General features: G+C 45.6%; 1 protein-coding gene across 1 annotated transcript in view; it reads right to left on the reverse strand.

Moving 5' to 3' along the window:
• Window positions 1-5,502: 5,502 nt before the first annotated feature.
• Window positions 5,503-16,993, reverse strand: part of LOC108672959 — a gene marked incomplete in the record, with an annotated part of 22,495 nt that continues 11,004 nt past the window's right edge. Inside the window, 9 exon segments of the mRNA XM_047885520.1 lie at window positions 5,503-6,439; window positions 7,503-7,635; window positions 7,981-8,178; window positions 8,830-8,997; window positions 9,392-9,900; window positions 10,493-10,883; window positions 10,968-11,170; window positions 11,436-11,494; window positions 12,099-16,938. Of these exon segments, the coding sequence (XP_047741476.1) occupies window positions 6,272-6,439; window positions 7,503-7,635; window positions 7,981-8,178; window positions 8,830-8,997; window positions 9,392-9,900; window positions 10,493-10,883; window positions 10,968-11,170; window positions 11,436-11,494; window positions 12,099-16,938 (6,669 nt within the window).

The following is a 16,993-nucleotide window of genomic DNA, read 5'->3' on the forward strand; positions in this document are numbered from 1 at the left end:
GGCAACACTGTCCTGAAGCGGCACAGACGGCGTCCGGCCGTCAGGGGAGGGGGGTGTGCGTTGCTCGCGCTCGTCAGTGTCGATAATCTCGGGGAAACTAAACTAACTGCGATGGCGAACGCTCTCTCGGATGTGTAAATAAGTTGTTCCGTTGTGGTATTTTATGTTAATGGGTGTGTCCTCACAATTTTTTTCATTACGTTCGGATGCAAGGTTTTAAATTACGCCATTTTACTTTTGTGTTGATTTTAACCTTTTATTACTACAAACTTTTTCTTGGAAAACTTCGTATTTTTAAAGCTAACTGCGCCTCCACTGTTCAGTCTGTAAACTTTATTAATTATGTTTAAAATGATTTAGTTAGGTGCACGAGCCCAGATATATATAGTTAGTTGTATGAATACATTTAAAACAATCAGACGTGTCCATTGTATAAATAGAGCGAAGTTTAGCTATAACTCAAGCGTGCAATGCGGTGTCAGTGTCCTTGTTGAGTACAAGATAAAGGTTTCCATTGATTCTGTTCAGTCATTTAACGGGCGACATAATTAAAACGAGATAATTGAACTGATCGCTGCCTTCACATAATTAATTCCCTGTCTATGGATGCATTAACCCTCAACAATGTTATACGTGCCTACAGGTGGTTACATGTTATACGTGCCTGAAAATGGTTATATGCTATTCCTACCACAAGGCGTTGCAAGAAGAGTAACTCGTTAAAATAAAGGTTGTGTTTCATTCAGCTTGCTTGTATCTTCAAGGATGTTTTATAATGCCTATTAACTGGCAATGCATGCAGCGTTGCGTGCTACCATTTGAATTACTGAACAAAACTTGAATTACCATAAATTTGATAAAATTATTAACTTGTCAAATTATCAATGAAAAATTATCACCGCGCGACCATTTAAATTGCTGAACAAAACTTGAATTATCTTAAATTTGATTAAATTATTGATAAACTTTTCAAATTATCAATGAAAAATTATCACCGCATGATCTGAGGCCGGAGTCTGTGCTCCACTTAATTGTTAGTGCGTTTCCAGGAGCTTGAAAATCTACAATTTCTGAAAATTGAAGTAATAACGTAGATTTTATTATATCGCTTCTTAGGACACTTGATAATTGTGGATTTAACAGGAATCTTGATTTTATTTATACTGCAAACCATTTGTTCTCTGCCATGCTTTTCTTAACCTTATGTCAAGCTTTGTTGTCCTGGTCACAAATAACTCGATTCACGAATTAATTGATAAATNACATGAGGTGTGATGGTGACATGTGGTGTGATGGTGACATGAGGTGTGATGGTGACATGTGGTGTGATGGTAACATGAGGTGTGATGGTGGCATGTGGTGTGATGGAAACATGAGGTGTGATGGTGACATTAAGTAATAGTAATGGAAATACTATGTATTGGCAGGTGTTAGCTGTAGAGTATTTGTTAGTTGGTTGATAGGAATTACTTAGTTATGATTAAGTAGCTGGTTATTGTTAAATAGGTATTAGGATGTTACTAGTTTTCAAGTCTTAGGCATCTAGTTATTAAGAAGACAGGGGCTATACTTTCAAAACTCGCTAAGTGAACGTAAGTACTTACGCTCTATTTTCTTGTCTATGATTGGTGGATTTTGCTTGAAAGGCTGTCAATGATCGGCTGATGAAATTACGATCTCTTAACTTTGTTTTTAAAGTATGATGGTAACATTGAGTAATGGTAATTAAAATACTACGTATTGGCTGGTGTTTAGGCATTAGGAAATTACTTGTCATTTAGAAATAATAGGCATATAGTTATTAAGAAGCCATATCACTAACGAAGGTGTCCTGCGTGCAGGTGCTGGAGGTGAACGCGTCCTCCCGTCGCACCGCCAAGACTGTCAGCACCAAACTCATGGAGGCCACGCAGTCCCAGTCGTTCTGACAGACTCAGGTGGGGTTATGGTCTAGCAGACTCAGTCCCAGTCATTCCGACAGACTCAGGTGGGGTTATGGTCTAGCAGACTCAGTCCCAGTCATTCCGACAGACTCAGGTGTGGTTATGGTCTAGCAGACTCAGTCCCAGTCATTCCGACAGACTCAGGTGTGGTTATGGTCTAGCAGACTCAGTCCCAGTCGTTCCGACAGACTCAGGTGTGGTTATGGTCTAGCAGACTCAGTCCCAGTCGTTCCGACAGACTCAGGTGTGGTTATGGTCTAGCAGACTCAGTCCCAGTCGTTCCGGCAGACTCAGGTGGGGTTATGGTCTAGCACACTCAGTCCCAGTCGTACCGGCAGACTCAGGTGGGATGTAGAGACCCAGGGTCTGAAGATTCCTAAACGCAGATAGTATTATTAGGAACAATATTTTTCAATACTATACATCTTTTCAAAAACTATTAATACTTATTTTGGCGTATTTTTCATGTCATTTTAGTTGTTGATAGTTATTCAAACAAACAATAGCAGTAATAGTAATAGTTGTTATTGTGGTATTATTAAAGTTATAATAACTATTCATAATTCTCACTCGTGGCTGACATTGCAAAAGCTGTTCCTGAAGAGCAATAATAATAGCTGTAATTGCAATAATTTTAAAGCTATAATAATAATTATACATGATTGTCACTCGTGTCTGACATTGCAGAAGCTGTTCCTGACACAATAATGGTTGCTATTTTTGTATTATTAAAGTTATAATAATTATACATTATTCTCACTCGTGGCTGACAGTGCAGAAGCTGTTCCTGACATAATAATGGTTGTTATTTTGGTATTATTAAAGTTTTAATAATTATACATTATTCTCACTCGTGGCTGACATTACAGAAGCTATTCCTGACATCAGCGCAGTCACACGAGCTGCTGGCCGCCCAGCAAGCAGCTGCCTCCCCACCCCGCGCTCCTAAACTCAACCCCATCGCCGCTATGTTCCAACAACGTAAGCAAAAATCTGCAGCTGACGCCAGCCAAGGCAAAACTGACGCCGGTAAACTGCGAACTGACGCAAGCAAAGGCGAAACTGACGCAAACAAAGATAAAACTGACGCAAACAAAGATAAAACTGACGTCGGCAAACGGCAAACTGTCGGCAGCAAAGGCGAAACTAACGCTGACAAAGTCAAAACGGTCAGCAGCAAAGGCAAAACTGACGCCAGCCAAGGCAAAACTGAAGTCGGCAAAGACAAAACTGAAGCCAGCAAAGGCAAAACTGACGCCAGCAAGCCACAGAAACGTGCGACTGAAACTGCCAGTCAGCTGTCGAAACAAAGAAGGGAAAAAGGCAATCCTAAATCGAGGACTGGTTCTACAAGGCAAAAAAAGACTAAGAAGTCGCGTATTTCGTCTGATGAAAGCGAAGAGCAAGAGAGTGAAGAGGATATAGGAGTGGAAGTGGAGGAGGAGGGAAAGAAAGGACCCAGTAAAAAGGAGAGGAAGGAGGGACCCAGCAAAAAGGAGGGAAAGGAGGGACCCAGCAAAAAGGAGGGGAAGGAGGGACCCAGCAAAAAGGAGGGGAAGGAGGGACCCAGCAAGGAGGAGAGCTACACGCTGCTGCTGGTGGAAGATGTAAGAGTTGCTCTGCCGTTGAATTAATGAAATATTCTTCTATGTTTCTTATTATATTGAATAAACAAGACTGTTGATATAACCTCTTCCCTATTAGGGTCATGAATAGCTGCATGTATGGTCATGAATAGCGTCATGTATGCTTACTGGGCCCAACATATTGCTTACATCGAGTGTTTTGATGTCATATATTAAAGTGTTGATATGATAAGCAATTACATGATATATCAATGTGTTGATATGATAAGCGATGATGTGATGATAATTGATGATATGATGTATTAAAGTGTTGATATGATACTAAGCTATGATATATGACAGCTGGACCTGCTGTTCAGCGAGAGGGACGACGGTTTCCTGACATCAGTCAACTCGCTGCTGCTGACCAGCAAGCGGCCTGTGCTGCTGACATCGACTGACGGGCGTACTGCTGCTGCCATGCTGCGTCAGCACTGCAGACATGCTGAGGCATCCCGGCCTGACATCAGCACGCTAGGTATGATCAGCACGCTAGGTGTGTGCTGAGGCCTGACATCAGCATGCTAGGTGTGTGCTGTGGCCTGACATCAGAGTGTAAATAAGTTGTTCCGTTGTGGTATTTTATGTTAATGGGTGTGTCCTCACAATTTTTTTCATTACGTTCGGATGCAAGGTTTTAAATTACGCCATTTTACTTTTGTGTTGATTTTAACCTTTTATTACTACAAACTTTTTCTTGGAAAACTTCGTATTTTTAAAGCTAACTGCGCCTCCACTGTTCAGTCTGTAAACTTTATTAATTATGTTTAAAATGATTTAGTTAGGTGCACGAGCCCAGATATATATAGTTAGTTGTATGAATACATTTAAAACAATCAGACGTGTCCATTGTATAAATAGAGCGAAGTTTAGCTATAACTCAAGCGTGCAATGCGGTGTCAGTGTCCTTGTTGAGTACAAGATAAAGGTTTCCATTGATTCTGTTCAGTCATTTAACGGGCGACATAATTAAAACGAGATAATTGAACTGATCGCTGCCTTCACATAATTAATTCCCTGTCTATGGATGCATTAACCCTCAACAATGTTATACGTGCCTACAGGTGGTTACATGTTATACGTGCCTGAAAATGGTTATATGCTATTCCTACCACAAGGCGTTGCAAGAAGAGTAACTCGTTAAAATAAAGGTTGTGTTTCATTCAGCTTGCTTGTATCTTCAAGGATGTTTTATAATGCCTATTAACTGGCAATGCATGCAGCGTTGCGTGCTACCATTTGAATTACTGAACAAAACTTGAATTACCATAAATTTGATAAAATTATTAACTTGTCAAATTATCAATGAAAAATTATCACCGCGCGACCATTTAAATTGCTGAACAAAACTTGAATTATCTTAAATTTGATTAAATTATTGATAAACTTTTCAAATTATCAATGAAAAATTATCACCGCATGATCTGAGGCCGGAGTCTGTGCTCCACTTAATTGTTAGTGCGTTTCCAGGAGCTTGAAAATCTACAATTTCTGAAAATTGAAGTAATAACGTAGATTTTATTATATCGCTTCTTAGGACACTTGATAATTGTGGATTTAACAGGAATCTTGATTTTATTTATACTGCAAACCATTTGTTCTCTGCCATGCTTTTCTTAACCTTATGTCAAGCTTTGTTGTCCTGGTCACAAATAACTCGATTCACGAATTAATTGATAAATTAATACTAATACCGTAATATACTAATAACGTCGGTCAAATACTAAAAATATAACTCAGTACTCACTGCAGTGAGTGACAGAGAGCGCATTTTCTCGTCGACGAAAACTTGAGGTCACAGACGGACGGACGGACGGACATGACGAGCACAATAGTGCATTTTTTCCATAAATGAGAAAATGCGCTAACAATACTAATAACATTGATAATGGAGAAGCACAATGCTTTAGGATTCATAGTGAAACTACTCAAGAGCTGGGGAAGGAGTGAAGGTTCTATCGTTTATTATCAACTTTTCAACGCCTTAAATTTATTTTTCGCACGACTCGAGCATTAAAATAGCGAACGATATTATACCGACGTCCGACCAGACGGACGGACTAGGCTTTATGTTTCAACTAAAATTTTTGAATGAAGTCTAACTAGCGTGTATTGATTAATAATTACATACATTCTTACATGACACAGCTATAGCTAATTCATGCATACATCACACATGATATACATGCTGATATGAAGGCACTCATATCGCAGCATAGAGAGCAACATAGACATACATAACATCGTACAATGTCTACAGATCATCACAGTTTATAGTGGAACAAATAAATATATATCAGGCACAGGTAGTGTGGTGTTGTCACCACATACATAATCCACATGAAATGATATGTGATGTATTCAATACGCATTAGAGTGAATATCTACACTAAATATTTCTTAGACGCTACAACATGTAGAGTAATTAATAAGTGATGTAACATTACGTGCTACATTTTGTACACAAATGCAATTAGTTGGATTAATCGTTGACGTATATTCATCGTTGATTAAAGATGAATGGCATCGTTGACACTGATTCATCGCTGACATATATTCATCGTTGACTTATATTCATCGTTGATGAACGATGAACCGCATAGTTGACACAGACACAACGTTGACGTATAAAACGTTGCCATTGAATAAGCTACACAGGATATCTAATTTCAAATCATATTATAAAATAAATTAAATAGTTCATCACACGACGGCCGCCATCTTTGTTTTGATAATAAGTGCGAAGAGACGACATGTTTCAGACAAGATGGACTGCAGCAGGTCGGCCGCCAACCTGCACTTGACCTGCTCCTCGTCAGCGTGGTAGTCGGTCCATACGGCCTCCTCCTGCACCACCTCCTGCACCAGCACCTGCAACACAACAGCGTTCAGCACAACACCTCCTGCACCAGCACCTGCAACACAATACTCACATGCCAGCCCCCGCAACACACCCTCTATACTATTTAAATATCTATCGGCCTCTATACTATTTAAATATTGATCATATAATCAGAGCTGAGCAGCGCTACTTTGAAGTGTAGCGGCCGCTACGCTTAAATGTAGCACCAGCGCTACTGAAAACGTAGCGGCCGCTACATGTAGCGCGCTACTGCCACCTCTGTATATAATTATATTATATTGATATAATAAATTTATTACATTTATATATTATAAATAACATTATAGATTTAGTTCTAATATTTAGTTATAGATATAAATATAAGGAAATATTGTGCTGATAACGCGGATGTCGTGGGTTCGATCCCCATACTGGCCACCAAATGTGATGAACTAATCTTGTATAATAGCTAATTAATCGCGTCACCTCAAAGTTCGGATGGTCTAATTGTCACGTCCACCAATGACCGGAAATCAAATGCAACTTCCCTATTGGTTTTATCAGCAAGAGCTTGGACTGAGCGGACAGTTACTCGAACAAACGTTTAAGTTTATTAAAGATAAACGGAAAATTAATATAAACAAATAACACTAATGATTTTACAGAGGTGCGGCATATGAAACGAACTAACAAATTAAATGCGGAGGAAGTTAAAGTGCGATGACAGCAAAATGCGAGGAGAGAGCTGGAGCATTGAGATCTGAGAAAACGCATCTTTTCCTACAACAGAAAACAGAAAGTAAATATCTACGCATTACATGTCGTTATATACACAAAAATCACGATATTCCATCAAGAATTCTAAGCTAAATTTCACCACCATAACACGCAACTCACCCTGGCGTCTGAGTCAAAATCCTACAAGAGAGGAACCAGGACGCATGTCGGGATCGGCATTGTATCTGACGGCTATAATCAATGCAACACCGACGTCAGAGTCGGTCCTACTTAAGCTCCGTAGTCTGACATACAGCAGTGGGAAATTTGCAGCAACACTTCATTACAATAACAATATTTAATAATGACACTGACCTGGTCTACGGCGTCCCTGGCGTGGGCGGTCCAGCGCAGCCTCCTGACGGGGGGCGGCGGGGGGCGGAGCCCCAGCAGCGCCCCCAGGCGGCGGGTGACGGTCGCCGTGACTGATGAGTGACTTGCTGCACGCCTGTAACATGTAGGGACATGTAGGGATTTGTAGGGACATGTTGGTAACATGTACATAATACATTTGAAACAAGTCTGAACAAGTCTATAACATGTTGGTAACACAGTGACACGTTTGTAACATGTAATACTTTTTAAACAAGTCTGTAACATGTTGCTAACACGTTTGTGACACGCTGTACACAGCTGCTGTACGCTGTACACAGCTGCTGTACGCTGTACACAGCTGCTGTACGCTGTACACAGCTGCTGTACGCTGTGCACAGCTGCTGTACGCTGTACACAGCTGCTGTACGCTGTGCACAGCTGCTGTACGCTGTGCACAGCTGCTGTACGCTGTGCACACCTCAGTGCAGTGACAGGACGGTGGTGTACTCTGTAAGGCTTGCACTCTGCACCAGCAGCACCATCAGACAGCTGGTGCTCCTCCAGCACCAACTGGCGCACCGCGTCGAATATGAGGTGGTGCATCGCGCACCAACTGACGGCGTGATGGTGATCTGCACCAGCTGCTGGTGCGCCAGGCAGAGGTGGTACCGCGGGCCTGCAATAAACAAACATGTTAGTGCCAGACACTTACAAGTGACATGTTAGTGCCGGGCACTTACAAGTGACATGTTAGTGCCGGGCACTTACAAGTGACATGTTAGTGCCGGGCACTTACAAGTGACAGATTAATGGTATATACTCAGAATTTATTACCTCCAAATAAACAGCAAGCACATGATTACAGTGTATAACATTTAATAATGATTTAAGATATTAATGCAATTCTACGTATGTCTTGACTAAACAAACAGCAAGCACATGATTAGAGAGGATATTATTTAATATTAATAATAATAATATAAGATTAATGCAAGTCTACATGTGTCCAAATTCTGGCATCCTAATATAAAGGGGCGATTGTGTGACATCTTATAAAATTATTTTATGGGAGGCAGCGGCTGGAAAGAAATAAATTAACATAGCTAATTAACATAGGTTATAACTAGCGCCAACTAGGCTGTCACTAGCACCTGAATATCACTAGGCTGGTGCTGGTGCATTCACCGCTGCACTAGGCTGGTGCACTCACCGCTGCACTAGGCTGGTGCATTCACCGCTGCACTAGGCTGGTGCATTCACCGCTGCACTAGGCTGGTGCACTCACCACTGCACTAGGCTAGGCTGGTGCACTCACCGCTGCACTCACCGCTGCACTAGGCCGGGGTGCTGGTGATGCACAAACCAGGCATCACAGAACAAGGCTACGGTGCACTGTAGAGTGCGCTGCACCAGCATGTGGTCGGTGCACTGCACCACTGCACCCACTGCACTGTACTGCACCGCTGCCTGCTGGTCTGCGCGACTCAGGCGTCGTCTGTGGGGGGAAGGTCGTCTGAGTTCATGAACTTAATGATGATTTAAATGACAAAATATACAAATACATTAAAATTTCAATATAAAATTTCAATATCATGCCTTCAACTGTGTTATATATTGTGTGTTGTGTCGTATATTGTAATTAAAAATACTCAAATTCAATACTCAACTGCGAACTGTTGATGATTGAAACGACATCAGAAAATCTATTAAATTTAAATATTTATAATTCAGTGATCTCAATAATTTATAAATCAGAATACACGTAGCACTAACTCACTGTTAGATATGAAATTTCAATATATTTTTTGATGTTTTTAATCAACAGTTCACAGTTGAGAGCTCATCAACATTAAAGTTTTTGATAACATTCAACAACCCTGAAGACTCACGGGGAGGCCACGGGGGTGTCGGGGGGGCAGATGAAGCTGCTGTAGCTCTCCTGGGCTGTGGGGTGTGGGGCAACCCTGCGGTGGGGGGATTCAGCACCGGATGTGGGCGTTCCAACTCCGGAAATAGCGGTTCTAACCTCGGAAGTAAGGGTTCCAACTTCGGAAATAAGGGTTGCAACACCGGAACTAAGGCTTACAGCACAGGAAGTAGGCGTTGCTGCACCGGAAATAGTGGTTCCAACACCGGAAATGGGGGCTGCAACACCGGAAGTAAAAGTTACAACACCGGAAGTGGCCTCTTCAGTTCCGGATGTCGCGGTTTTGGCACCGGAAGCGTCGTTCTCGGTACCGGCAACGGCGGCAACAGCACTACCGGCACCGGGATGCCTCGTAGCCCCCGGGGCGCGGTCTGCCGGGGGTCTGTAGGGGGGCGGGGGCCGGTCTGGCACCTCCCGCATGACGAGGCCGGGGTAGCGCTGCTCCAGCACCTCCAGCTGCTGGAGACGTGCCTGCTGGAGGGAGGAGGTTAGAGGAATATTCTGGACACGCAGCTCGCTGATAAATATAATATTAATTATTATGTATATATTACTATTGATTTAGAGATATACAGTCAGAAAGATATAACTCTCTTTAATAATAATTATCTATTATATTGTAATTGGACCAGAGCTATGTAAAGATGGTCAGGAAGATATAGCTGGACTATTATAAATATATTATTAATTATAATGTACGGTATATATTACAATTGATTTTGAGCTATACACAGTCAGAAATATATAACACTCTATAATATTAACAATTATGTAATATATTGTAATTGGTCCAGAACTATAGATGGTCAGAAAGATATAGCTGGTCTAGGGGAGCTACAGCTGGTAGAGAGAGTTAGCTCAGCTTAGATGTACATATCTTCCGAAAATAGAAAGTAAAAGGAATAATGGAAGACAATAGAAAGTAACCTCTGAAAGCATGATTTGAAGATGTAAAGCAATAGGAAAAATAAAAGGTAATAGAAAGTAAGCTCTGAAGGGATGATTAGAAGATGCAAATTAATAGGAATAAAATATAAATAGAAAATTTATATTCAACGCTTACCTCTGTCCCAGCGCTCCAGAAGTTCTCATCACTCCAACTACCGCGGGCGCTCGAGACTCCAAAGTGGGGCGTGACTCCAAACTCCTGGAGGTGGTCACGCGTGCCTCCACGTAACATGGACTCCAGCTCAGGGTCAAACTCATCCCTGGGGGCGGGGCGGGCGTCGCTGATATTATCCAACTGTAAATCGCAATCTGAAATATCGATGTCAAAAGTCTTGGACAGCTGCTTTAGCTCCTCCGTGTAGTCGTCTTCTGCGCCTTCATTGTCGTCTTTTTCGGAGTTTTTGTCTGCATTTTTGTATCCGTGCGCTTGAAGATCCGCTTCTTCTTCGTTGATTTGTCCAGCAACAAGAAGTGTGTCAACAGACCCATCCATCCGCAGTTCAGACCCATCCATCCGCAGTTCAGACCCATCCATCCGAAGTTCAGACCCATCCATCCGCAGTTTAGATCCATCCATCCGTAGTTCAGACCCATCCATACGCCGCTGCTCCAAGTTTTTTCTTGGACCCTGAGCGCCGGCAGTAGAATCTTCGTCAGGTTCACTGAGGTCTTCCCGACAAAGTCTCGAAGGGACATCAGCGTCGTCAGGACTTGTCTTGTGGGCTGACAGATCCTGATCCTGCAGAGGGCCGCCGCCCTGCAGGAGCTGCAGCAGCTTCGCCGACAGCAGGTCCTGAGGGAGGGGCAGGGGTGAGATCAACATCATGTTTATGTTGAGCAGTTGGCTAAGGAGACATTAATTGCCATATCGCAACATGACGTGATAAAAACAACACGAAGGCGTTACAAAATGGCGGCAAAAACGACAAGATGGCGGAGCAACATAACATGGCAAAAACGACAAGATGGCGGAGCAACATGACATGGCAACAACATGACAGCATAAAACATGTCAACATGACATGATAAAATAATTGCACCACGAGATGGGGACTCACGGGGTCGAGGGCGGTGGTGGCGGCGAGGGTCCCTGCGGTGGGGCTGCGGGCGCGGTAACCTGAGGGGCAGAGGGGCGTTAGAGCCTCACGGGAGGGGCGTTAGAGCCTCACGGAGGGGCATTAGAGCCTCACGGGAGGGGCGTTAGAGCCTCACGGAGGGGCGTTAGAGCCTCACGGAGGGGCGTTAGAGCCTCGCGGGAGGGGCGTTAGAGCCTCACGGAGGGGCACGGGAGGGGCGTTAGAGCCTCACGGGAGGGGCGTTAGAGCCTCCGGGAGGGGCGTTAGAGCCTCACGGGAGGGGAGGACTTGTTAAGGGGAGGGGAGGACTTTGACAATAATTGGGGAGGAATTAAGGGGGGGAAATACAACTGAAATTTAAGGGTTCATCTCCTATCTTTTGATGCTACATGCGTGTATTGTATGCAAGTAATATGCATGTATTTGATTTACATGGCCATTCAAGATCCAATAACAAAATTATAGATCAATATATTAGTTTTTATTATAACACATATAAATAATAAATAAATTATAAATAAAGATTAATAAATATCTATCCCAAAATCTGGCCCGAAGATATTACCCCAGAAGACCGCATTTTATTACCCATAAAATAATTCATATTAATGATATAAACAACAGCCTCCACATCTCACCCCTCACCTTGGTCATCCCCAGCCTGGGGTTGTCTGAGTAACCCCCGCCCCTTGTAGGGAGGAGGAGGTGGGGAGGGTGAGACCTCCAGCACCTTCTGCAGCAAATCCCCCCACTCCAGCCTGGGGGAGGGTGTTAGGGCCCCGGCCTTTGTTGGGCCCCCCATGGGGGAGGCTGCTGTGGCCCCAGCCTTCGCTGTGCCCCCCATGGGGGAGGCTGATGTGGCCCCAGCCCCCACTGGGCCCCCCATGGGGGAGGCTGATGTGGCCCCGGCCTTCGCTGGGCCCTGGGACGTGACAGAAGTAACTAGGTCCTGCTGTTCTGTGGGATCTTCTGTTGAAGTCTTCGCATTTTTATCCTGCGAAGAATTGTTGGTTTCATGAAGAAATTGGGTTTTATTTTCTGTTAATTCATCAGGTGCTGAGCTCGAATTTCCTGAAGGTGTTTTTGGAAGGTTGGAGTTTAGAGGCGCTGATGTTGAAGCCTGACCAGTGGCGGCTGACTTGGAGGAAAGCTTCTTTTGTTTTGCTGTCACCAAACCTTCGAAAAACTTCGAGGCATCATCAACCAAATCAGTCAACAGTTGATTAGCGATCGAGTCGATAACCTTCTTCCGCTGTTGAATTTTGTCATCATCGAGAATGGAAGTTTGCCCGCGCGAATCTTTGTCTTTAGCAGCAGCTAGGAGTCTTGTGTGCAACGCTACCTCAATCTCCTCGAGTTCTCGATTGTTTTGTTCTAAGGACTTCGCTGTAGCTCCTGCAGATGAAAGAACTGTTGAATGCTCCTCATGAATTGCAATGGTGGCAGTCTCATCCACCCCGTCACCTGCTCCTGACGCATCGCCATCAACAGTCTCCTGGTCCAGCATATTCCACACGTCTCTTGTCTCGTCCGAGTCTTCCATCGGAGACGACGGGACTAGCAGCTCCTCTGGCAGATGTAAGGCCATTACAGACTCTTCTCCATCCGTTACCTGGATGGCATCATCAGCTTCGACTTCATTTTCTGAATCCTTGGCATCGAAAGGTTCGACTTCATCCACAGCCATGGCACCAGCAGGTCTTGCACCATCAGTTGGTGTCGCAGCTTTTTCCTCTCCACCAATAACTGAAGGCTCTACCAACAAGCAGGATGAAGGCACCTGCAGGCTATTTTGTTCCGATATTTCATGTTTCGCAACCACCTTGTCAAGATAAACATCCGCTGCAGAGTTCCTTTCTTGCACCAAAACTTCACCGCTGTCAAAATTTGTGCGTTGGTCGACGCTACCATCTTGCTGCGACCTCCAGTTCTTCTCTCTGTCTCTGTCAGTGCTGAGTGTGGCCTCCCCGGTGCTGTCAGAACCGTTCTTGCTCAGTAAAGGGTTCTCATGGTCCACGCTCAGCAGGTTCAGTGCAAAGTTTGGTTCACCCAGTTTCAATGCACCGCTTGCGGAAGAGTGTTCTCCTTCTGATTCTTGAATTGACTCCGCTATGCTTTCTTCTATGCTGGATTCACATGAATCAATGGAGAGGACTTGAGCTGAACCTGCACTAGTGACTGGTGCTGGTAGTGCACTAGTGACTGGTGCTGGTGGTGCACTAGTGACAGGTGGAGCACTAATGACTGGAACGACGTCAACCACTGCAGAAGGTGTTTGTAATTCCTTGGTTATCGGTGCAGGAACATGTTCATCTTTTGTCTGGCCCGCAGACTGCGGCAACAGGTCTGCTATTTCACCAGCAGGATCCTTCTTGTTAGAGACTCTGGCTTGCAGCGTCCCGCTGGATCCAGAGATTCCTGAACGATGTGTTCCACTTTGTTTTGACTCACTTTTGTCTGATGTTGATTCACCAGATTCTCTTGAAGTCTTAGTGACACTTTGAGATTCACTTTCAAAATCGTCGGGCGCTTCAATTTCTTCACTAATATCAGAATCTTCTTTGCTGGACTGAGTAAGTTCTTTGCCAGACTGAGTTAGTTCTTTGCCAGACTCAAAATCATACTCATAATCCGTCGGGTCGTCCTCGGAAACCGACTCATCACTTCCTCGCGACTTGGGGCCAGTAGATGGAGGTGAGCGTTGAGCAGGAATGTGTTCAACATCGGCCACAACATCGGCAGGTGCAGCATCGACATCAATATTCAAAGCCTTGTTTTGTTCTGCAGGCAAACTTTCCACGTTTAGCTGAGCCTCCTCTCCCTCAAGCTGAGCCTCCTTTTCCCCAAGTTGAGCCTCATTTTCCCCAAGTTGAGCCTCCGCTTCCCCAAGTTGAGCGTCCTCAACGCCGGTGGGGAATATGGGGAAGCTGCCAGAGATGCTCGTGTCATCCCCGTCCACAATTTCCTCTTGAAGGCTGGAAGTTTCCGCAATCTCCGGGGCTTGTTTATCGGATTCAACCACAGCTGATACGCCAGGTTCAGCAGGTTTGAGGGACTCTAACACAGGTGAAGGTTCTGCTACAGGTTCACGCTGGGACGCAGTGAGTTGAGGGACTGGTTCACGCAAGGATTTCAAGGATTCGGGAGCTGGTTTACGCGAGGATTGTGAGGGTTCGAGAGCTGGTTCACGCAAGGATTTCGAGGGTTCGAGAGTTGGTTCGTGCGAAGATTCAACGGAAGTAACCCCAGGCATTGGTTCAGATAGAGGCAGTACGTGAGTCCCTATCTTCAGTGTTGGCGCAACAGTCGAGCTCGTGTCAGCTTTTTCATTAGAAACTTCAGGAACCATCGAAGCAGTGCCAAGTTCTCCCGATGAAGACATGACAGGCAGACCAGGAGTAGAGACCAAGCCTGAAGTTGGCTTGCCAGCCAAGTCTGCTCCGCTGACAGCAACAATCCTGTCAGCTCTTGAGGCTACAGCAGCATTTCCACTAGCGTCACTAGAACGGCCAGAGCCTTCAATACTTGGCTTGGCTGAGGTGCTGATGGTCGGTTTTGCTGGCAAGGATTGAGATGGAAGAGATGCTTCCTCGTGACTAGGGCGCGTGGTGCTAGAGTCTTCAGCCTTCGAAATGATACTTGCCTGATCATCGCTTTTACTTGAGTCAGATATACATGATTTTGATTCATCGTTGCCACTGGACTTGGATTCATCATGTTTACTGGAGCCCGAGTCCTGAGAACCTTCAAGACCCGAGACAGCTTCACTTCGGGCCGAGGCCTCCTCCAGAGTCTTGGAGGAGGCGGACTGGTCGCTCCTGGGCGCCGCGTCCGACACGTCCGAGTAGTCGGATTTATCAGCGGCCATGAGCGCGCTGAGCTCCGCGGATGTCTTGGACCGCCGTGACTGAGGCTTGCCAATGACAGGTCGCACGGCCAGGGAATTGTTAGGGATGGCGTGGGCGCTGTGGAGGGCGGCCTCAGCCTCCCTGATGCAGCGGTCGTACGTGGCGATCTGCTTCTTAAGCGCCGCTTGCTGGGACGCGATTCTTTCCCTCCTGACCCTGCGCTCCTCCTTCCTGAGCTTCTTAACCTCGGCCTTCTTAGCGGCGAGTTCCTGCTGAAGGCAGAGCACCAGGCCTTCCCCGTCGCTAGTCTCCGAGGTCTCGTTCTGGGACCAAGTGAACGAGTCATCTGACTCACTTGAGTATCGTGGGAGGGTCATAGATGTTGCGTCCGTCAAAGAACTGCGGTGCATGGTTTGTGGTTCACTGAGTTTCGTGGTCACGGTTCGGGGTGAGAGCGGCACACGTAATGGCAGGGAGAAGGCAGTCTTGGGTTTTAAACGCACGAAGTTGTTCAAAGAAACGTAATCTGGGTCAAGTTTGTGGGCCTCTGAGACGCCATGGTCCCGGGAATCATATTGAGATGACTTAGACTCCATCTTTGAAGCAACTTGTGTAGGAGCCAAAGACTGAAGGTCAGTTTGGGCTGATGACTGCAGGTCGGTTTGGCAGTGTGTTGAACATTTCCTAGGGACTGAAGGTTTCTTAGCGACAGCTTCAGTGGAAGTATCTTTCCTGGAGAAGAATTCCTCGGCGGGGATGAAGCGTTCCTCTTCGGCAGAGGACGGGGTCTCCTGAATGTCCCCTCGAGGGGAACAGTCAGTTGAGGCAGGATGTCCACTCGACTCGTCCACGGCAATATCCGGCGCAATATCCTGCACTTTAGGTTTGTTTCTCTCTGGGACGAGCTTTACGGTGGTGGGGACAGCAAGGCTCGACTTGCCGGGCATTTTATCCAGAGAATTCATCGCGTGTTTAGCTTTTTTATTTGTTGTTGCCTGGGTTTGCGACACAGCAAACGATGGCGCTTCTTTGTCAGACGACTGGGGGCGTTTGTCAGACGACTGGGAGGGTTTGTCAGACGACTGGGAGGGTTTGTCAGACGACTGGGGGCGCTTGTCAGGCGACTCGAGGCGCTTGTCAGACGACTGGAGGCGCTTGTCAGACGGAATGTGCTCAGCAGCTGACAAGAGTTCGTTGTCAAGCGAATTCAACACCCTATTTTCTGGCAACACATGAGATTTTTTAGCAGGAGAACGATTATTTTTGGCCGCTAATGCTTTATTTATAGCAGAAATTTGCCCCTGAACACCGGCGGCCACTGAGACGTCTTCGCTGGACGTGGACAGCGCGACGCTGACATCCAACACCCGCCTCCTCAGCGGCGACAGGGGCGACGCCGCTGAGTTCTGCTCTGACACGTCCAGCTGAGTCAGCAGGGACCGCTGACGCTGACTCAGCACCAGTTTGTTGTGCTGAGCGCTGACATGCAGCGCACGGATCACTTTCTTGATATGCTGACGCTGGCTGAGCAGTGTCAGCAGCAGCGCGCGCTGACGCTTCTTACGTGAGCTGCAGGGCGGGTCAGCGTCCAGCGCTGTCAGCTTCAGCTTACAGTCCTCGATGAGAGCGCGCTCCTGGGGGGGGGCGCGGTTAGGAGGGTGGGGGGTATTGTGGGGTAGCTCGGTTAGGGGG

The sequence above is a fragment of the Hyalella azteca genome, unplaced genomic scaffold (assembly GCF_000764305.2).
Source record: "Hyalella azteca isolate HAZT.00-mixed unplaced genomic scaffold, Hazt_2.0.2 contig2289, whole genome shotgun sequence".
In the NCBI taxonomy this organism is placed as follows: Eukaryota; Metazoa; Arthropoda; class Malacostraca; order Amphipoda; family Hyalellidae; genus Hyalella; species Hyalella azteca.